This window comes from Thunnus albacares, chromosome 16 (assembly GCF_914725855.1).
Source record: "Thunnus albacares chromosome 16, fThuAlb1.1, whole genome shotgun sequence".
Lineage (NCBI taxonomy): Eukaryota > Metazoa > Chordata > Actinopteri > Scombriformes > Scombridae > Thunnus > Thunnus albacares.
In genome coordinates, this window is record NC_058121.1 from 16,173,550 (window position 1) to 16,196,739 (window position 23,190).

Here is a 23,190-nt window from a genome sequence, read left to right on the forward strand (position 1 = left end):
AGACTGTCAGTACGGCCCACTACAGCAGGTGCACCGTGTCTACATGGTAACCCTAGATCTGCGAAACTCTCGTGAGCCGCTTCAAACTATTCTTGTCTCGCTGTTTTCTGACGTGACAACGCTGAGGTTAAGGTCTGGATAGGTTTAGACACAAAAACCACTTGGTTAAGGTTAGGAAAAGATCATGGTTTGGGTTAAAATAATCACTTGAAACGTGGCGTGGATTAAAGTTACTGCTTTCTTACAAATCTCGCGAGAATTTCGTACACGTTGCATCCGGCCGGATTGAAGTCGTAGCATCCATTATGGCAGCGTTTTCTGGTAAGATTATTTACTAACTTCATATTATTGACGTGACATTTGGGGTCTACGTCAACGCCAAACGACTTTTAAAAGTGTATTGAATCATTAAAGTCATGAAATATGACGTTTGTTCAACAGAAATGGGTGTTATGCCTGAAATTGCGCAGGCTGTGGAGGAGATGGACTGGCTGTAAGTCACTCTGCAAACACCAGACTTTTTCTTTCATGTGCACATCAGCATTTCTAAAACATGCATATGTTGTGATTTCTGTCCACGTTGTAGTTAGCTGTTAGACAATGCAATTAGCCTAAAACAGTAGACGCTAAACTGATTTATTCCAATCACTGGATTTCAGGCTGCCCACTGACATCCAGGCAGAGTCCATTCCCCTTATTCTTGGTGGAGGAGATGTACTGATGGTAAACGTCTTTGCACTAATCTGTCTCACACAAATTTGCCTATTTCACTGCACACTGCAAATCTGACATCTGACTTTTTCTTTTCTTTTTAAAGGCAGCAGAAACTGGTAGCGGAAAAACAGGAGTAAGTAATGGACAGCAGCACTATTTTGAATGCAGTTCTTTTAGTATTTCCTTTCATTTAATTATCATTTCGCCTTCTGGTCAAGTAACATAAATGAAGCCAAAAGAAACTGCAATGACAACTGCAACATTGATCAACAGAAAATTAATCTGCAACTTTACAACATTTTGATAATCGTTGGTTATTTTTCCAAGCAAAAATCATTAGTGGCAGCCCTGAAGCCAAAGGGTGATAGTTACTCATCATTTCTCTTGTCATCCTCAGGCCTTCAGTATCCCTGTGATCCAGATTGTGTATGAGACCCTGTCTGACCAGAAGGAGGGCAAGAAGGGCAAAGCTACCATCAAAACTGGAGGAGCTAGTGAGAACACCTTTACCTTCAGTTCTCTGAATTTTAATAACACTATTAAATCACAGTTCACCAGAAATTCTATGTCATACACCTTAATAGTTCTCTGCTCTGACCTAATCTTGCTTGACATAGAGAATGCCCTCTGCATATATCGCAACCAGTGTCAACATGGTTGTGGTGGGGCTATTCAAGTATATATTTGTAAGGTCTATTTTTCTGTGGTTCTTCAGATGTTTGACTCGTTTGTCTTTATTCTGTCTCAGTCTTCAACACCTGGCAGATGAATCCTTATGACCGCAGTGCAGCCTTTGGTAAGAGGAGCAAAAAATAAGCCAGCGATGTCACAGTCAAGCCCTAGAGGACAGTCCGATCATGTGTTACCATATATCCCAATTTTGACATTTGCCGCATCTAACAATTGTTGCTTTTTGTTTCTATACAGCAATCGGTCCAGATGGACTGTGCTGCCAGAGCAGAGAGTTTAAAGAGTGGCATGGCTGTCGCTCTACAAAAGGTGTCACCAAAGGTAATTCAGACAAACACTGCTTCCAAGCTGATTGGGGAAAACCAGGGAGAAATTAAAAGGGAACCCAATCACCAAATTATCTGTCTTTGTAACTGTTATACCCTTTGTTAGTGTCTGATAGTGTATTTTTCTCTTCCTCTATTACTCTTCCTTCCTCACTCCCACCTGTCCTTGTCCATGTCTTTCTGTGTCCAGGGAAGTACTACTATGAGGTGACCTGCCATGACCAGGGGCTGTGTAGGGTGGGCTGGTCCACAAGTCAGGCAGCCCTTGACTTGGGTATGCAATATCTTTGCTGCAGAATATATAGAAGCTAAATAAAATGGCTCAATAGACAATTCACTCAATCCTGGTCTCCTTTCTCTCTCCAGGAACTGATAAGTATGGGTTTGGTTTTGGTGGGACTGGAAAGAAATCACACAATAAGCAGTTTGACAGCTATGGCGAGGTAACTGTTAACTAATAGCTGTTATTTAAATATGTAAACAATTGTGAGGATGATTTTCAAGCATATTTTCTCTTTGTTAACTTGCTTTGCAGGAGTTTACCATGCATGATACTATTGGATGTTACCTGGACCTTGACAAGAGCCAAATTCTCTTCTCCAAAAATGGTACAGACTCACTAGTTATGATTCTCCTCATCATGAATATGTAAGACATCTGGAGTTTCGGTTTAAATAGCAACTTAACAGATGTTTCTTACCCCTTTCTCTCTACCAGGTAATGACCTGGGTTTGGCTTTTGAGATTCCTAAACATCTGCAGAATCAGCCCTTCTTTGCCTCCTGTGTGCTCAAGGTAAGTGCTCAACAACACTTAGAATTTGGTAGGTAACAAACTCACAGGTACGAGTTTACACCATACAAATTGTTCTTTCCCGTATTTGTCTGCCAGAATGCAGAGCTGAAGTTTAACTTTGGAGGAGAAGACTTTAAACATCAACCTAAGAGTGGGTTTGTGGCCTTCAACCAGGCACCAGACAGTCACTCAGTCAAATCTTCTCAGACAGGTATGTGGATTCTACTTCATGTCACATAGTAGCAATAATAGTTTACTGGATGATGCATGTATACCTTTTTATAATAAAAGCCCTTTTTCACCAGATGTTTTTTAAAACCAGTTACAAATTGCCATTATTAATGTGAAGCACCGCTAAAAATAGTGTAATTGGTCCACTCCTATGTTAACTGTTTCTTCTCTGTTCATGCAGGCAGCGCGAAAGTGAGTCAGGTGAAAGCGTCATCCAATGCACCCAAAGCCCTGATCATTGAGCCGTCTAAAGAACTGGCTGAACAGACCCTCAACAATGTCAAGCAATTCAAGAGATATGTAGACAATCCCAAACTCAGGTACATTTCTCACTTAAAGTGTAATCTGCAGTGGACACCAGCAGATGGAGCCAGTGCTCAAGTATAAGTATGTGCCAACAGTGTGTAATTTGTCAATTTGCCACTGCAGGGAACTACTGGTTATTGGTGGCGTGGCTGCCAAAGAGCAGCTGGCTGCTCTGGAACAGGGGGTAGGTGACATGAACTGTCTCTAAATAAACATTAAATTAGTTTTAGACACTGTTAAATAGAGTTGAAACATTTTTCACTGACAGTTTTGCTCCTCGTTCCTCTGTTGCCTTCAATCATCAGATCGACATTGTGGTGGGAACACCTGGCAGACTGGATGACCTCATATCCACTGGAAAACTCAGCCTATCCCAAGTTCGCTTTTTGGTCCTGGACGAGTGTGTATGTCCAACACATCTACTTTTTTTTTCATAAATTTTAGGTCCTTCTACATTAGAAGCACTGGTTGTTTACAGCCTAGAATGTATAAAATTTATTTCAAATTAAAATCCTTTAAGAACCTGAGAAGCATTTTCAGTGAACATTATTTTGTGTCTTCAGGACGGCCTCCTGTCAGCAGGCTATACTGACTTCATCAACAGGATTCACAACCAAATCCCACAGGTCACTTCTGACGGCAAGAGGCTGCAGGTAACACTTGAGATAAGTTGCATGTGTGGTTTAGCTGACAATTCCTTCAGTATATTTATAAAATGAAGTAGAGATTCATGTTTGCTCTGAACAAATACATTTTCAATTATAATAATCACAACAGTTAAACAGTTTTTTTTAGTGGGAGCTACAGATGGTTTAGATTAACTATTTGCATTTTGCATATTAAATCAAATTTCCCTAGACTTATGTTTCATTTTCTAACCCTAAACACTACAGTCATGTTCATATATTGTATATTCTAAATCTTTTCTAAATTTTCACATCTGAAGGTGAGTTGCACCTGTTAGTAGTTCAAGTGCATCAACTGATCTCCTCTTCTCCAGGTGATTGTGTGCTCAGCCACGCTGCATTCGTTTGATGTGAAGAAGCTGTCTGAACGCATCATGCACTTTCCCACTTGGGTTGACCTGAAGGGCGAGGACTCTGTTCCTGAGACCGTCCACCACGTGGTGGTGCCTGTCAACCCCAAGAACGATCACCTATGGGAGCGGCTGGGCAAGAACCACATCAGGGTGAGTGATGTGCTCTGCAAAAGACACATTTCATGGTGACATATGAGTATCGTAGATGGCTATAAGTGTTGCAGCTGGAAGGTTCCTAAACTTGCAGAGTTGGCTTGTAAGTTGTTTGTAATTTCTTAATGTGCTGACTGTTTTTTCTCTTTTGCTGTGGTAGACTGATGAAGTCCATGCCAAAGATAACACCAGACCAGGGGCTAATTCAGCAGGTGGGTGAAAGCAGTCTTGGAAAATGAAAATTTAGTCTTGGAAGGTTCTTTTTAAACAATTCCTATCAAAGTACCTCACATTAACAACACCACAGATCTTATATTTGCATTTTTCCCTCTATCAGCAGTCATAAATGAGGTCTTGGTAACAAGAAACTGTGTGTGTGTGAATTTTAGAAATGTGGTCAGAAGCCATCAAGGTGCTGAAGGGCGAGTACACAGTGAGGGCCATTAAGGAGCACAAAATGGACCAGGCCATAATCTTCTGTCGCACCAAGATCGACTGTGACAACATGGAGCAGTACTTCATTCAGCAGGGAGGAGGTAGGAGGCCGTTGCGCCATTTTTACATTTTACTTTTCAGCAACCACAGGACACACGTTTTGAAAGTGGGAACATCCCATCACATTGTGAACACACATCTAATGAGGGAATGATGTTGTAATTTATTTTTCTCCCTGATATGTTCTGTTATCTTTAGGTCCAGACAGTAGAAGCCACCAGTTGTCCTGCGTTTGTCTCCATGGTGATCGTAAGCCCAATGAGAGGAAAAATAACTTGGAGCGCTTCAAGGTAAAAGAACAGCAGCTTAACAATTCCGCTTGACAAAGTCAAAACCAGCTGTTCGGTATTTAAGGTTTCCTTGTCTTCTCAGAGAAAAGAAGTGAGGCTCCTGATCTGCACAGACGTAGCTGCCAGAGGGATTGACATCCACGGAGTTCCTTATGGTAACGGAAAGATATCAGACTTCCAGTATTAAAAAAAAACAAAAAAAAAACAGGCTGTATTTTACACATGCATGTCCACTGCCTGCCATTTAGTTCTCACAAATGTCCCCTCTTCTCTCCAGTGATAAATGTCACCCTGCCAGATGAGAAGCAAAACTATGTCCATCGTATCGGGAGAGTGGGCAGAGCAGAAAGGTTAGCACTTGAAAATCTGTGTGCATTTGCATGTAAGGGTTTGGTGATACAGGGGAAATTGTGTTACTGGTTAGTATTTACTTTTGTTATTATCAAGTTGATTGTCATGCATTATTATATTTTCACATAATATGCCTTTTAAAATGCCTCATTATATACAAGTTATCTGAAAGACATTGAGTAATAGTGATTAATTAATTGCCTTAAAACTTGCAGAATGGGTCTGGCCATCTCCTTGGTTGCTATGGAGAAGGAGAAGGTAGGATGGATGATAGAATACACTGATATTTGATTTTTAAGTATGCATAGTTTTTGAACATGGTTGTAAACACATCTGTCCATGTGCGCAGGTGTGGTATCATGTCTGCGCGAACCGAGGCCGAGGTTGCTACAACACCAGACTGAAGGAGGACGGAGGCTGCACCATCTGGTACAATGAGAAAGAGGTGAACAAAGACACTTGACATAAACTGAATCAAGTTGAGGCAGCAAGTTAAATTTGCGGTTTCGAAAGGCAACACCGTCTCCGATTCAGCAGAGGGCTTTTAACATGATTTGATAAGCAGCAGATTCATTTGTCATCCTGACAGAAATCAGATTTACAGTGTGTCAGGTATGAAATCTAATTTATTCATTTTGAACCCCTAGTGGGCAGTAAAGTTTTGCTTTATTTTGGTAGCATTGAAAGCTCAAGCACACTTTTGTCCCTGTCGCTAAATGACGTCATTCTGCACTACCCAACACGTTTGTGCCCTTTTTTTCCCCTTTTTTGCTCTGATCGCAGCTTCTGTCAGATATTGAGGAACATCTAAAGTGCACCATCACCCAGTGTGAGCCTGACATCAAAGTGCCTGTGGATGAGTTTGATGGAAAAGTCTCTTACGGTCAGCGCAGAGCATTGGGAGGTATGTGTCATAGACAAAGGGAGGGAAGGTAACTGACGATTGTGTTGTTGTATGTTGAACATTGCTTTAGAAATAGGAACCAATCTTTCAATCTAGTCCTTCGATATACAATGAAAATCTATAATTGTAATGTACATTACAGTCTCACAAGGCTGTAAGCTTAGTTGGCTATAGACATGTATTGTATTCACCGCTGCTGTGTTGAGCTCAACCGGTTGCTCTTGTCTAGGTGGTAACTACAAGGGTCACGTGGATGTGCTGGCCCCGACAGTCAGTGAGCTGGCTAACCTAGAGAGAGAAGCCCAAACTTCGTTCCTCCACCTGGGATACATGCCAAACCAGCTGTTCAGAGCCTTCTGAATGCCACTCAACTAACACTGTCAGCTGATACAGAGTTAAGAAGAATAGAACATTTTCACATATTGCAGTGACTACATCTTTGTGCAAAGAAGCAGTGTGCAGTCACATTCCAGTTGGGTTTTTTTTTTCATGCAACCATAAATACATTTACATGAAATGTATGCTAAGAGGTGTTAAAGTAGCAAAATTTCACTGGGTAACCCAAGCTTATCTACAGTCTGTATCCAAAGGACAACAAGACTCCTGATTTCTGTTTAGTAGTGTAATATTCTCCTCCAAAAGTTGGGTTTAAATTTTGTGTTTGGGAAGCTGAGGCTATGTCTACTTTGAGCATGTAGGCCTGCACTTATGATTGCTCCAAAGGTCAAAGGCCTTCACCGCACAGCTAGCAAAAATGTCCCTCAACATAGTCCGTACATGTAATGCTAACACTAAAGCAAAATCTAATTGGTTTGATTTTTTTTTTTTTTTTCTGATTGATATGACTGAATAAAATATTTAAGTTTATCTGTGGAGTGATTGGCTGAAAAGTCAATGGATTTCAGTTGCTTGATCTTGTGTTTTCTGAAATAAACTATTGAAGTCCTCTCAGTTTGGAATTTTTTTCCTTATGTTTACTACTCAGAAATAAGTCCTGTCTTTCAAATAATCATTCAATGATTATTTAACCCCTGAATGTGTGCAATACTGTATTCAAAATCTAAGTATAGCAATTATGAATGCCTCTTTTCCTAAATAATGCAAACGATTGTGGTATATCCACAATCTATTTTAAAGACTTATCAATTCTGAGACATCTTTATTTTGGAGTCCTGGGTGCGCGCTGCTCTTTTGTCATCACTTCCTGTTGCAGATTTGCATCGTTCCTCGTGCAGTTCAGGGGCTTTATTTACATGTGAAGTCATTATTGGGAGGGACAGCAACGTGTGGCGTCTGGCGAGAGAGAAGAGCACCTCTGTGATTGTTCAGTTTTCATTAGGTAAGCATCTACTGTCAGTTTTGTCGTATTTGTGCTTTTCTCTCAGAAAATCGATTGTGAAGCAGGTTTCACCTCTTCAGAGTCGCAACGATACACTGAAAGTCCCATACGAATCCATGTAGTTAACGTCTAAGGCGTCCTTAAACTTTTGTATGTAATACAATTGACATTTTTTAAAAAGTGATCTTCTACAGAATGCCTTGCTTTTCCTTTACAAAAAAAATGTTAAATTTGACTCACATCTTTGGATAGTGTCAAAAAATCACAGCGTAACATTGTCATGTTTACCTGATGTGTCGCTGCACAGAAAGTGGGTGTTTTTTAGTGTTGGCGTGCTGCCATGTTTGGGCAAGTTACGCAACTATGACCACAACATGCAAAACGACGCTGAAGTTCTGATTAGGGGTGAAGAGAATCATAAACATTGATATTTAGCGGTTGATTCTTCGTGGTGTCGCCACTTGAACTTGTGAAAGAGTGTCAGACATCGTAGCAAGCTCCTTGACGCAGTTTAAACCCACTTTCAGATTTCATGCATTCCGCGGACAGCTGTGGTCTTGCACGCGCACGCGGTTCCATTCTTACTTTTCCGTGCCCGCGGACACAGACGTGTGCACATGTGCCCGCTAGTAAACACGGTTGTAACGTGAAAACTTTCCAGAGTTTTAAAATCATGTCTGCGGATATTACGCACCGCTGTGCAATGTTGTTTTTATGATCAGCCTTTAAATGCAATAATGTGTTACTTCAACCAGGCTTTGATCGTCTTATTGGCACTTTAAACAACACATCCCCTGTATTGTTTCACACAGAGCTGCTTGGAATGCAGCTGGGGAGGTGGAGGGGGGTCTTGTATGCAGCGGCGGACTTTACCATCAGGCAAGGTGGGCAACTGCCTGGGACCCCCAACTAAAAGGGCCCAAAACAGCTATAGATGTATTATGATGTTTAGATATGAAAAATATTATTCTAACTCGTTGTACCCTAAAATAACTTACAAAAATCCACCAAATCACTTAAAAAAACAGTATAGTATATCTACTTCAGAGGAAAAATATTATACTACTACATTTACCTGACAGATAAATGTTACTGGTTACATTGCAGGTTCAGATTTTACTCTCAAAATATAACAATAAAAAATAGGATGCATTATTATTCATTAAAATATCCAGCATTCTCACTATGCAGCCATGCCGAAGCAGAAAGTTTGAATTGGCCTTTAATCCTTCAGGTATACACAAAGTATGCAAACAAATATGTGAATAATGACGCTGGAATTGTAGCCGTTGTATATACAAGGTAATGTGAAATTTAGCGAAATATGTCAAATGCAATTCGTCCGCACACAAATAGGTGGTCAAAGGTCATTAACATTTCACCATTTGCAAAACTCTGCTGTTGTTTTTTATAGTGGCCTACATGCATGAATTAACTAAAATTAAAACTTGTGTTTTGCTCAGGGCTACATTACACCCGCACCCTTCATCGCCAATTGCGCATAATGGAAAAACTGTCCAGACAGGACGGATGGATAGCAAGATAAAGTGTGGGCAGGATGTGATGGAGGAGTGTCCTGGCTTAGCTGAATCATGTTTTACAAGGTATGTAGTAAGCTTAAATCACACTAGATTTGCTGGTTTGTAAGAAAATATTAATTCACTGTTGGGCTGCAGCTAACAATTATTGTCATTATCAATTAATTTGCAGATGTTTTCTATTTAATCAACTAAATAATTGAATCAGTTTTGTCTATAAATTGTCAGAAAATAGTGAAAATTCTGTTCATAATCTCTCACAACCTAAGTTGAGCATGTTTTGTCCAACAAACTGTCCAAAACTGGAAATATTCAGTTTACCGTCATATATGACAAAGGAAAGCATCAAATCCTCACATTTGAGAAGCTGAAACCAACAAATGTTTGGCATTATTGCTTAAAAAATGAGTACAACAGTTAAGAGATCATCAAAATAATTTCGACAGATAAGCATTCTCAGCACTTTGAACTTTGAACTGCAAGTTGCCCAACAAATTTGAGAATGTTGGTGGGTGTGACCTCATTCAAGAAGTGTTTTTGTTTAGCTTTTTCCCATCTATGTGTGGTTAGCATGCAACTACCTACAGATGATACACCTGATTTATGTGTGAAACAAGAGGTCCATGTGTAGGCGGTGCATGTTGCTCACTGCATAATAAGACATGTCTGTAAGGAACCAAGTTGACAAAATTTTGGTTGAAAAGATTGTTACTAAATTGGCCACACTAAAATACTAACTAAAACAAGTTAATCAAATCATGTCAGTCCCTACACATTACTATTAAAGGAAAAGAGACCTTTGGGGAATTACTACCTCTTATTTATAAAAACAATGGCAGTGATTTTATTGCAACTTCTGGCTATTCTAGAGTTTGTGTAACAAGCATTATTCACTTGTGCACATGAAATAAAGATGTTTAAGTAAGTCTAGATTGTCATATTGCCAGATGGAAAAGGTGCTTCATATAATATACCAGAAAACACTATTTCTATATTTGTAACCAATAATTATTTTTTATTATTGGTTTATCTATTGTGTTTATTGATTCATTGACCTCTTTCTTTAGCCAAGAAAATGTCGATAATATTGCCAAATGTCCAACTTACAGGGATTCAAAGTGATGACTTGTGTCTTTTGGTTCAGCAATCAAAAAAACCCAAAGGTATTAAATTTACAATGACAATTAAGAGACAAACCAGCAAATCCTCACATTTGTGAAGCTATAACCAGCTTTCTTTTTCTTGAAGGACACAAAATGACACATGATGTTTCAGATAATGTGTGACTTAGAGCTGAGATGTGTGTATCATCTCTTTTTTTCCGTAGACATAGAAGATCATAAAAAATGGAGAACGGGGACACCTGCAGCCTGAAGGAACAAAAGATGATTGACGCTAACACAATATGGCAGTGGCGCATCATGCTTGTAAAGAAATATTCGAAAAGTCCAGACCCATTTTATCATTGCAATAAAATAGGATTAGATTTTAATGTTGGATCCAGCACACAGAAAAAACTGGACTTAAAGTTGTTGACAAATGGTGTCATACTTGAGGTCTGTGACTTTGCTAAAACGGTTAACAAAAGTAAAGAGCATCTGATCCCAAACGTTCTGGAGAACAAGTTTGATCTTCGATTGGAAAGCGAACAAATATTAACAACTCGATTTCGTCTCAAAATCAGAGACCTAATCAAAAAACCGCCCAAAGATGAACGAGAAGCTTTTCCTTACTTTGACACCTCATCTAATCCAGAACTTAACAGCAACAGCAGAAATGGACTGAACAAGGCATCTACAGAATGTAAGACTGAAGGACACTTGGTGGAAGTGGATGACAATGATGATAGTGAACAAGAAGACAAATCCAAGTGTTCACAAGCACCATCTAAGAAATACAGAAAAACAGAAAGTCTCTCAGAGGAGATAGATGGACTACATGCTGCTGACAATGAACTTGAGGATGAATTAAAGTCTTCAGGTGAACAGTCAACAGAAGAAATCAGAGATGATGTTCCTCCCTCCTCATTCCCTTATTGTGAAGAAATTGGTCTGAACCTTGATGCTGGATCAAAGCAAAGTCTAGATCCAGGTTTGTTAACAAAGGGTGTGATGTTAGAACTACTACATCTCCGTAAAGCAGTGACTGCATTCTATAGCCCTATTGTTCTGGCTGTGTTGGAGCATAATTTTGAACTTGACATAAAAAGTATAAAGGCAAAAAATCAAATTTGGTTTAAGATATCACACCTGCTGAGAAGGAGCAACGCCAATGCTGTCAAAAACAGCCAAGAGTTTAAAAATGAGCCATTTACCTTTGAGACAAACCCCATGAAAGTGCACAGAAAAGTGCAGACAAATGCGCTGTCTAATATGAGAGTCCCACTATATGGATTTAAGGAAGTAACAAAACGAAGGCAGTCTGATTTAAAAAGTAAACAAAAAAAGAGGGCTCTTTTAACAACAAATGAACAGGTAACCAAGAGGTGTAGAAGTGGACAGTCTGAACACATGGAGACAAATAACCTTCAAATATTGAATGGCCATGGCTACACATGTCCTCTAGGAGAGTCTGATCTAGACTCAGACAAAGTCACAGATTCAGGAAACGCTGGCAATCAGGATCACTCACAAAACTCAACAAGATGTTCAACGTTGAGTCCCGACGTACCTAGAAAATCAAGTTATCTGGGTACTCATGAGCCTTTCCTCACCACCACTGATGGTTCATCCAGTTTACCAATCGTAAACTCAAGTGCGAACCCACTGTTTGCAAGTTATCCTGACAAAAGAGAGCCATGTAGAGGTGAAGAGCAAACACAGAATCCAAGAAATATAATAAAGAAATGCGACTTGGAACAAGAGGAAATGGAAACTGAGAATGACATGTGGAAGTTGCGTGCCAACCGCGTTAAACAAATTCTATCCGTACTAGACCGTTCATTCCAGTGGTCCAAGAAAGTTGGCCTGGATTTCAATGTTGGATTTGGCCCAAAGCAAAACCTCAGTGTTGAATCTTTGACTAATTCTATTCTGCTTGAAGTTGCTAAATTTGCCTTGGCGATGAATTCATCCCAACAGGATTTCATCATGGAGATTCTTGAGTACAACTTTGACCTCGAGATACAGAGTAAATACCTTAGGAGTACTTTTGAGCATGAAATTATGACTGCAGTGAAACAGCTGAAAGGTTGTGAAGATGCTGTCAGATTCTCAAAAGAGGTCTTTGAACTTCCACGTCCCATGTTATCATTTATAATGGCAAATCAGAGCACAGACAGTGTATCAACGATGGACTGTGACCCCCCAGGTTCACATGCTGAAACTAAAGAGCATATTTCCCAGAAAAGCGAGAACCTTCATCCTTTCTGCAAGGAAATAGGTCTGAGGCTACACATGAACAATCACAAACCAAATGAAAAACTGGACATAAGAAAACTGACCAAAGGAGCAGTGACTGAAGTGACGAACTTTGCAGAAAAGTTGTGTGGTACATTTGAGCAGATATGTCTTGATATCCTCATACACAACTTTGATTTTGAATTGCAAAGTGGAGATTCTGACCTTGCCAGAGACATTGTTGTGCAAATTCCTTTTGTAAAGGATCAGAGGAATCTGTCAAATTGCGCACAATCTTACAGAAAATTGAAGCGCTTTAAAAAAGATTTCCCAGTAATGACAAAACTGGATTGTCAGAACAACCCCAGTTTAGATGCATGTACTACTGGATCTTCCCAGGCCTCAGATTTAGACCGAAATGTAGGCAGTTCCATTGACATTGATCGACAAAGTGAAGACAATAAAAATCTGTGGAAATTGCGTACTGATCGTGTCCAGCGCATTTTCTCAATGCCTCATGAAGAACACTGCCCACTGTATTCTTACTCAAGATGCAAGAAATTAGGCATTGATTTCAATTTAGGATCTGGAGTAAAACAAAACCTTGATCCAAATTTACTGACCAATGGTGTCATGGTTGAAGTTTACACTTTTGCTACAGCACTGCAGTCAGCTCGAAAGCATTTCATCACAGATATACTGGAGTATAATTTCCATCTTAATTTGAAGGATGAGCTGTATCGTGTTGCCTTTGCACAGAAAATTCAGACAAAAATCAGAGTAATGAATTTATCTCGAAAATCTAGCACCCCTCGAATGAAAATGCCCTTTGAACTCCCTGACTCGAGGTGCATGGAAGAGTCACATCATGCAAGAACTACAGTCTGCCCCAAATGCTACCAAGACAGAAATGATGATGAAAGGCTTCATCAGGATGAATCTGACCCGGATCACATGCATCATCCTCATCCAAATGCCATGACTGATGCAATCTCTGCTAGTGCAAACTGTTTGGCACAAAAGCCTACAAATGATCCGTCCACTGCCTTCCCAATGATGGAGGAAACAATCATGCAGAGTTACCCTAGCTGCAAGAAAATAGGTTTAAGCCTGTGTGTGAACAAGGACCAGCCAAAGGACAAGCTTAGCACCCATGTACTGACACTGGGGATTATGAATGAAGTGGCTCATTTTGCCCAAAAATTGTGTGGGGTATCAAAAAATAAGATCATAAATGAGGTCCTTGAACACAATTTCAACTTTGGCTTCCAGAACAGAGACATAAATCCTGCACTGCAGTTCTGCAGAATGATGACACAAACCAACAGAGGGCTTTCTTGGTTCAGTGAAGTTTTTGTCGTTCAGCCATGTTCTCACAGAGTCCCTGGAGATGTGAGTAAACTGAAAGAGGTATCTGCCATGCAGAAAACTGAAAGGAAGGAAACAACCAAAAAAAGAAAGCTAGCACTGCAAACAAAGAAGGAAAGAGCCTCACTACTAAGTCAAAATAAGCGTGTTGTAAAAACAAGGAAACATGTTCAGGATAGAAGACCGCGCTTTCCAGTTTGCAAGGAAATAGGTCTGGACCTTGATGTGACATTAAAATCAGGGGACAAAGAAAAACTGGACTTGAAGCTATTGACCAGAGCTGTAGTGTATGAAATACATAAATTTGCAGCTAAGAGAGCACGACAGTATTTCCCACGCACTGTGTTTGACATCCTTGACTACAACTTTGATCTTAGTTCACAACATTACAGGCGCTGGGAATTTTCCATAGCTGTTGCATCCCAAATCAAAACCATGGTCAAACAATATTGGAAAAAGCTAGACAGAGCACAGGAGGTCTTTGAATTGCCATTTGTGTTTGATCCCAAAGCTTCACAAAGGTTCGTAAAAGAGAGACAAAATAAGAAAAGTGCAAACACTCCCCTGGAAGAACCAAACAAGAAAACAAATGAACAGGGTAGATTTGTGAGACAAATGAGATACTGTCCAAATATCAATCGCATCCGTTTTCTCGATAATTTCAAAATTGAGGCACCTTGGTTTGATGAGGACACAAAATCCCTAACAGATTCTGATGCCATAATGCAGGTGAATGGGAGTACATGCAGTGCAGGTTGTGACAGTCATATCCAGGGTAACATGCAGATTAAAGTGGAGGGATATGGTACACATTATGGCGATATGAAACCAGAACCAGACAATGGGGAAAAACATCATCCACATGTCAAACCAGAGTCAAATACTGAAGACGTCAAGTATTTAGTCTCAGGTGACCCTGCAGGGTCCCTTGGATATACTTTAACTGTATGTCCGAACTCTGAAAGCAATATCAAAACAGAATTGGACACTGATGACGTCCAGTATTACATCCTGGCTGAACCACAAGGACCTGAAGGATACACTATGCTAGCTGTATGCCCAAACACTGAGGGTAGCTTCAAAACTGAATCATACACTGAGGATGTTGAGTATTTAGTCACAGTTGAAGGACCAGGATCCCCAGAATACTCTGTGATAACCATATGTCAGGACACTGAGAATGCATTGATCAAAGAAGAGCAAGAAAATGTGCCAGCTGACTCGTACATTCAGATGGTGGTGTCTGATTTACGTCAGGGAGTTGCGTCATACACAGAAAATGAAGTGGACATTAAACAGGAATGATGTCATTTAATGCTGCAGGAATGTATAAGTGTGCAATCTTAAACAAGAAATAGAGGTGTGGGAGCCTGAAATACAACAAAAAGATGGATGTGATTCACTACATCCAATTGTATGCTTGGAAGCTTCAACCAATAAAGGCTTAAGAGCCAGGGTTGGAAATGTTTTAAATTTATCTCTTCTTTTTTTTTAGGGTCAGCTGTGGTTTGGATTTGTATGATGAGTAAACTTTGTGGATTTAACCATTGAAGACATTAAATTTTTTTTAAAAAGTGTATTTTTTACCTGTTTTTTACCTGTACCATTCTATTTTTATTGGTGCCTTTTCTGACCTAATTTGTAGTCATGTATGTCTATTTTTTATGTTTTTAAAGAACAGCTTACTGACCATGAAAATGAACAGGTTTTGTTTATTACAAAATATGTGGTGATTTCTTAAGCCTGTTATGGTAAATGAGTGTCTGTAATAGAATTATTTTTATACACTTTATGATACACTGGGTACATGACCTGGATCTTGATGGACTACTATATTGTTCTTTGCTGCTTTAGTACATTTTATATACATTTTTGAAAACATCTCATCTCTTTCGGTGTGTTCTGTTCATCAGCTCATTAGTATGGAAATACAGCATTAAATACTACACTAGTAAGATTTGAATTGCTTTGTAACATTGGTGTTAAAGGTGTTTGTATATTTTGAAAGGTTTTCTTAAATGTAAGATATGTTAATATTCTTCCACATTTTTCCATTCAGTAAAAACTTAAACATAGTTGAATAGTTGAAGCTGCACTGCTAGATGTTAAAACACCCCCAACATTTATGCTATGAAACTTTATTATGTAAGACAGACTTTTTTTTTTTTTTGACCAGTGAAGTACAGATAAATCTCACTGATCCTTTTGACTGACTCATCAGTGTTTCAGGAGGATTAGACACCAAATTTACCACCTCAAATTGTCCAATCATCTCAAACAGAAGTGTCAGAGTCAGTAGGGCTATGACACAGTAACCGGTACATGTAATACTGAAAGTGGGCTGTTGGTGGTGCTTTAGACCAGCATCCCTTGAGGCCAGCAAAAATCTAACAGACTCCACAAACCTCATAAACTGTGGAAATGCAATTAACTACAGATAAGTGCATCCCAGAGGAATTCAGACATCACATAGACCAGATAGAAAAGGAAATGATGTGAATCTTGCTCAACAAGATTATACAGTGAACTCCATACAGGATTTGATTAAAAACTCATGTTTGACTTAAGTTCTTTAAGTACATATGTGCACCCCAGTAATTAGTATGAATAAAAGACTTATCAGGTCTAACAGAATTTGGCTGTGACCTGTCCGACAGCTGCGTCAAAACTTCAACAAGCATTCAGAGACTTACAGTCAAGAAGGTTTGCCTTCACAATAAAATTATTTAAGTGGCACCTTAAAGGATCAGTGAAAATAGAAAAATGCATATACAGCTAATTTCTGGTTAGATCATCAAGCCATCAGGCCATATGCAGTTTTCCTGTGTGACAGTATAGTCAGTCTAAAATTACGAGTTGACAATTAATTAATGTTCTGCCTAATTTTTACAGTCTATGTATTCTGCACATTAAAAAGTAAAGGATTGTAAAAAGTATAAAATGCATTGTACACTGAGACGTCCCCATGCATTAAAAATCTAGGGCATTGGTGGTTGGAAGCTGAGAACTATATAACTTACATTATACAAAGACATATCTTTGGCCTCTCTCAAGGCAAAATATATAGGATTACAATCATTAAAAGTAATAAAATAAAAAAGGAAAGGAAATAAGGAATGAAAAAAATATACAATTCCTCATAAAACATAACTCCTCCTAAAGCTAAAATAAACATATAATTGGGAAATGACCAATGTCGCCACAGACACCAGATTTTTTTTTTTTTTTTTTTAAACTGTGAAATACAGAGAGATTTACCTGGCGGTGATAGGCTTAATCAGCATTGTGTTAACTCCTTGGCAAGGGCTTGAATGATGCTCATTTATATGTAAAAGTCCCGCACCATAGCTTTGAGTTGTGGGTTTATGAAGGCTATGTTTATTTGCCAGGTTTTAAAAGACCTCTACAGATTATTGGGCCTATGATTGAGCTTAAGAATAAATTGAAGAAATAAAACCAAAGCTCAGTAAAGAAAAGGGTTTCATCCTCAACAGCTTTTACTCTGATTCAACTAAAAAAATGTTCGCATATGAACGTCTAAGAGGATTATTTTGACAAACGTGACCGGAAGTTCTATGTTTAACTGCGCGGGTCTTGACCATTGACTGAAGACGCCCATTTCCGGTTGCACACACCCGCCCCGGCTGCTGGATCGGTTCCTCCCTCTTCAGCAGCCAGATTGCCATCCTGGATGTGTCGGATCACCGCCGCCTTTCTACTGCAACAGGTAAATGAGCAGAAATCATTGAAACGTTTAACAGGACAGAAGAGGAACAAGTTATACATGCTGGACACTGTCACTGTTGACCTTGTGTTGGTTTTTTTTGTAGTTTTTTTTACCTCTTCTTGGAAGGTAAGTGGATGTCCTGGTTATTAAATCATGAATATATAAGGGAAGGCAGTAACGTTAGCGTATTGTGGTTTGATCCCAGTGCTGCAGTAGAGCTGATTTTTTTTCTACCTTAAAAACACTTGAATATCTGAAACCTGTCACCAAACCGCCAGTGAGAGCCTATTGTCTGCGTTTTTACATAAAGAACACCGCTTAACAATAGGTTCTTCAGACCATATGGGCTACCTAAAATGCGTTTTAATAACTATCTTAATTGACATTAAAAGGTATGTTTATTTTATTTATTCAAGTTGACATAAAAAAAGGTTGTCTAGTACATTTGCCTTTATACTGTCAATGACATAGGCTCTATTCCCAGTGACAGTGTCAATTGTCTTTGATGCACTGTACAATGAATGCTGGGTAAAAGATTCTTAAAGATGTTTTATTAATGTTAGAGCCATTGCAGACATAGCCTAACTGGAGATTTACACCCAAATAATATTACTCTAGAGATTATTTACCCTTTCTCCCTGGAGTAAATTTACTATTCACAGAAGAGGGTGTGTTCACTGGAAATAACACAAGAGTCTAACTAACCTTATAGCAGTACTTATCTTGGGAAAAAATCACTATGATATTTCTGGAACTGCCCATAGGGGCCCGGTGAGTGTCTTTGGTAGCCAACCCAGCACACAGTGATCTTAATGTTATTTGCAGGGTTTTATTACATGTAGTGTTTATTGTCATTTTGGCTAAAAAAAAAAAAGTGATTTGAATTAAGACCCCTATCTGTTTTAACAGTGACAGTATGACCTCTTGTTTGACGCCTGTCAGGTATGTTTATTATCCCAATGTTCCCAGCTTTAAAGCCTTTGACATGGAAAGCTGTTATCAGGCATCTAGATTGTTTAACATCGGTGCACTTTTCCAGTGTACTATGAGATGATAGGGGCGCATTAGCAGTTTATGCATGCTCGTGTTCATTCACTGCGGTATAGACTAATTATAGAGATTGCTTAGTGTGTGTGTGTGTGTGTGTGTGTGTGTGTGTGTGTGTGTGTTCTGCTGCTCTCAGTGAAAACAGAAAGAGACGGCTTTCTTTGCTGAAGTGGCAAAGTCCGTCTAAACTGCAGTTCCTATGACATCTGGCACCATCCCAGCAGGGACTGTTGCATATCCACCTGCCAAGAAACAAAGCATTGCGTAACACACACATCAATACACACACACACACACACACTTATTCATTCACTGTTGTGATAAAAGTGAGAACAAACGGACATTCAGGGTACATCATACAACAGTCAGATGATTGTCAGATGACAGGTCAATTTGCGTTTTAAGTGTTTTGGATGGGGAGTGTAAAGGAAGTAAAATAGGATTTGGTGAATCATTGCTGGATCTAACCCACAAATGTATCAGACGGATAAATATAAGAATGACTCGTCTTGTTGGAAATGTCCCCGATTTTCACCTGCAGCACAACAGCGAAAGGTGTGTGTGTGTATGTGTGTGTCTTTGTATCTGTGTGTTTCTCTGCTCTTGTCAATAGGCAGAACACACACACACACACACACACACACTGGCTTCTTTCTTCCTCAGGCTCGGCAAAGCTTCCTGGGCTGTTTCTGCTAGAACAGGGTCCCTCTCTGTGTGAGGAGTGTGCGTTAGACACACTCATGCACACAGGCCGACACATTGATACGCACATCCGACTGGTCCAGCGTGGCGCACACAGGTGTCAATCAGCATGCAGGGCAGAGTCAAAGGTTCTTTGATTCATTTTCTCCCTCAGTGCAGTGGGTCAGCACACAACATTTGGCCTTTAAAGCGATTCACACTGTTCTCCAAACCAAAAACACTGAAGTGTTAACATTTTTAAACATCAGTATACCATCAACACTGAAGAGAAAAGAATATCTGGGCTTTGGCTGCTGCCACTGCAACCCGAACCCACATAAAAGGTGGATGGAAATGAATGGATGGATAGGTATATTGTTTTTAGCCAAATTGTGATGGCCAGTAGCTCAAACCACAAACTAAATGTTGAACATGAAAGTTCATGGTTGAACTGGAAATAGCAGGTAGATAAAAATAATCTTAACTCAAGGTCTACTTACTTGCTTTTTCAGTTGTCATAGATATACCTCAAGTATCATCAATTGCATGGCTGGATTAACCTGTTTTGGGGCCCTAGGGCAAAAATCTGGTGTTGGGCTCCTATTAACCACCCACCCTTTGTGTATTGTGAATACACCATCTGGCCTCCAAATTTTCAGTATACACGGCAGACTGCATGTGGTACTCCTAATGCTGCCTAGCTGGAGGCTTTCTAAATAATAAAAGGTCATTAAATCTAGATTTCGACAAAGTGCCCCCTCACAAGATGGGCTGGAAGACTTGCTATCAAACAAATTCCCCAACCAGTTAATCAATGCAGTTAACAATTAATCAGTTGGGGGTCACTGTGGGTCTTGGGCCCAGTGTAGTTGACCATTCTGCCCAGTTGGTAGTCCACCTTTGGTCGCTTGACCCAAGTATGAAGCTTATGTCATTATAACAGGTTGAAAGCTCAGGAAAAAGCTAGTCGGGGGATCTTCAGTAAGACTATAGATAGAGTTACTAACATGATCGTATGTCTAAGTACATGAAAATAGGGGAGAATTTATTTTTCCAGTTAATCTTTTTAGAGATTTGTTCAGAATATTTCATCAGAAGTTTGCTAAGGGCTTGAAGTGGATTTAAATCAGCACTGTGAGTCATCCATGTTGTGAAATGCCTTCAATATCTATGTGCAACATAAAATCAATCAATCAACAAGGACCAAGCTACAAGGCAAATTGAATCAAAAATATGTAATGTCATTTCAGAAGTACTCAAGTCCTTTCAAGCACGCCAGGGGTATTTAGGAATGACAAGCAAACTGAGTGAAACGTTTTGTTGTGAGCCAAAGAAGGTGTAGTTGGTATTGATGAAGAGAGTGTCCTCTGTGCCTTCTGTTGATTCTGTGTTGTTTTAATCCAGGATATGTGCTGTTTGAACAGAGGAGGCTCTCAAACATAGCCAATAGGAGATACTTATCTTGTATTTGAAATCAAACACACCTCAGGGTAGAAAAGTGTTTGTGTATGAGGGTGGATGTAAGTCTGCTAAATACCCTCATACAAAGTGTTTGTATAAAGGAATGTTTTACACGTATAGTATATAAACACATGTACACCTACACAGCTCAGGGGGCTATTATGACAATGCTTCTATTTCAACTAGACTTATACTGTAAAGGAATAGTTCAGCCAATAATACATTTTTTGACATAATTGCACTCATACTGGTTGAAACATTGAACCTCTGAAATACAGTGTAACATACAATGAGTTACCCACTCAGCTTAACTTGAGCCCAGTGGGAATACTTCTTTGTGGGATTGAATTATTGTAGGTGGAAAGGTCTGTCTCAGGATGATGACACTGTAGAAATTTGGTTGCATCAACACTGCATAAATTCAAACTTATATACTTACTATATATATAACGCTATAACATTACAGTATATAGTTATATTGTCAGTGTTTGGTAAATGGTGATTTATGCATTACTATTGCAGTTGCAAGTTCTTGTGTAGAGATTATTGTTATTAAATAGTTACACCCATTAACTTTCAGGTGTAGCTGAGTTACTGACAAAACTAACGTTAGCTTGCTAATAGCTATATGACATTTTAGAGGGTAAAAGAGATAATATGGAGAACAGTCGATAAATTTAACCTAACACTTGACACACTGCTGTTTAACCATGTTGTGAACTGGGAAGATGATAAATTACATTTCACAAAAATAACACAACGTAGCTCAGTTCACAAAATTACCTAGCATTAATAATGTAAGCTAGGTTAGCATAATCTGATATTTCTAAACTGCATGAATACTACAAACTCACATGACACAACACACATATTCCACCATGTATACATGTATAAATAAAACAAAAATCATACCCGCACTTACAAAATGATTGGTATTTAAGTTTAATGTATCATTTGCTCTCCTAAAACTGTAATTTCTACAAGATATGTTATAATATATGATGCTACAGTGACCCTGGTAACACAGTTGATTGCTTTTGATTAGACAGTGTCACCAATTATTCAGCAACTGATTTACAAGCTACTAATGTCGAAACTAGCTAACAGATTTCTTAATTTTTAATGTTTCAACCCAATTTGATAAAACACTAGTTTGAAATTAGCTAACGCTAATAGCTACTAAGACCTCAGGGAGGACTTTACATGCAAACTCTGTATAGCTGGTGCAACCCACTCCTTTTATTGAGTTGTGTGTTTGAAAAGTCAGGACTGTTGATTCCCTACTGCTCTCTACAAAAAGAAAACTGAATCACTGCTTTGCATTAAGATGCCCTGATAGGAAGATAGTGTCTAATACCCTAATGCAGTGACAAATGAAGATGACTACACATATCGTTAATGGCATTGCATTAATACAATTAACATATTGTTTGTAATTGCTTCCTTTGTATTTTATTGTCTCTAAATAGTTATTTCTTTAATGGATTTGCGGTTTTGGACCTTGAATGTCATTCATATTTGCTTGTGTACTTCATGTGTTGTTTATTGCTCATGCTATGTGTCAGCTTGCACACACGCACCAGCACATGTATTCAAGTGTATGCAGAGGCATACACCACAGTGAGCGGTTCAGTGCTCTTAAGTAATTGGCAGTGTCGGCATGTGCACAGAATGATTTATACTACAACAACCATACTCTCCCCTCCAGGAATTCAAACAAAAAGAAGAGAGCCAATGATGGAGGAATAGTGTAACAAGACTAGAAGGAGAGGGTGGGATGAAGGGAATTGGGTGGGAGTCATATGTGAGAGGATGCATGTTCGAATGAGGGATGAATAAGAAATAGGGGAGCTGAAATGGAAAAGATAGTGGAGAGTGAAGAGGGGAAAAAGAGTGTGAAGGGATGATTTTGCGAGAGCAGAGAGGACATTGCTCAGGCCTGACAGGAATCACAGCAGAGGAGAAACCTTGCTTGTTAGCTAGAGGCGAGTTCATACTGTAGATGGATGAAACAAGGGGAAATAATTGTCTGAGTGAAGGGACTAATAGAATCTGAAGAACGGGATTGCAGGAAGAGGAAATTGGGCTCAGATGGAAAAGAAGAAAGAATGCCTCTGTAAAGAGATGTATAGTTTCAATTTGAAGTTTGGGGGAATATACTGCCAAAAAAAATGAACTGAAAAAATATCAGGAAAGGATAGACATGGACTCTCCCACCACCATCACCTGCAGAGTATTTTTATATGTCAGGGCTTTGCCACACTTCTGAAAAATGATAACACATTGGGCTCATTTTCCAATTTTAAGAATATTGCCTGCATGGGTTCATCTGTCCCTTCCACCTCCTGGGAATCTGCCAGTGATCCCACAGAGAAATCTCATCAGGTGTCTCCCTGCT

The 23,190-nt window shown here is 39.3% G+C and overlaps 3 protein-coding genes across 9 annotated transcripts in view; all 3 read left to right on the forward strand.

Moving 5' to 3' along the window:
* The first annotated feature begins 57 nt into the window (after positions 1-57).
* ddx1 (DEAD (Asp-Glu-Ala-Asp) box helicase 1) lies at positions 58-7,244 on the forward strand. 2 transcript variants are annotated; one of them, XR_006407706.1, is made up of 27 exons: positions 58-321; positions 442-493; positions 660-723; positions 818-847; positions 1,112-1,208; positions 1,463-1,510; positions 1,642-1,725; positions 1,921-2,004; positions 2,097-2,173; positions 2,266-2,338; positions 2,448-2,524; positions 2,621-2,735; positions 2,937-3,075; positions 3,185-3,245; positions 3,367-3,465; positions 3,625-3,714; positions 4,062-4,250; positions 4,414-4,465; positions 4,643-4,789; positions 4,947-5,038; positions 5,121-5,193; positions 5,316-5,388; positions 5,605-5,647; positions 5,739-5,834; positions 6,173-6,293; positions 6,523-6,770; positions 6,824-7,244. XR_006407706.1 is itself a non-coding variant. In XM_044376226.1 (26 exons), exons 1-26 carry the CDS (start codon positions 306-308, stop codon positions 6,651-6,653), a joined length of 2,223 nt encoding a protein of 740 aa, XP_044232161.1. In that variant the 5' UTR covers positions 58-305; the 3' UTR covers positions 6,654-7,244. The 2 variants fall into 2 exon arrangements, 1 of the variants encoding a protein (XP_044232161.1); XM_044376226.1 differs by having other exon boundaries at positions 6,523-7,244.
* Positions 7,245-7,516: 272 nt separating this feature from the next.
* Positions 7,517-15,757, forward strand: LOC122965463. Of its 3 annotated transcripts, none has more exons than XM_044329563.1 (4): positions 7,517-7,632; positions 8,445-8,516; positions 9,096-9,236; positions 10,498-15,757. In XM_044329563.1, the coding sequence occupies exon 4, from the start codon at positions 10,517-10,519 to the stop codon at positions 15,179-15,181; it is 4,665 nt and encodes a 1,554-aa protein (XP_044185498.1). In that variant the 5' UTR covers positions 7,517-7,632; positions 8,445-8,516; positions 9,096-9,236; positions 10,498-10,516; the 3' UTR covers positions 15,182-15,757. The 3 variants fall into 3 exon arrangements, with proteins under 3 accessions (XP_044185498.1, XP_044185497.1, XP_044185496.1); XM_044329562.1 differs by lacking the exon at positions 8,445-8,516 and adding an exon at positions 10,280-10,333; XM_044329561.1 differs by lacking the exon at positions 8,445-8,516.
* Positions 15,758-17,486: 1,729 nt separating this feature from the next.
* LOC122999707 (intersectin-2-like) overlaps positions 17,487-23,190 on the forward strand; it is a 35,224-nt gene continuing 29,520 nt past the window's right edge. The window contains exon 1 of one of the 4 annotated variants that reach the window (XM_044376860.1): positions 17,487-17,603. The gene's annotated coding sequence lies outside the window, so the exon portion shown is untranslated. The other 3 variants (XM_044376863.1, XM_044376862.1, XM_044376861.1) reach the window with 3 other exon arrangements.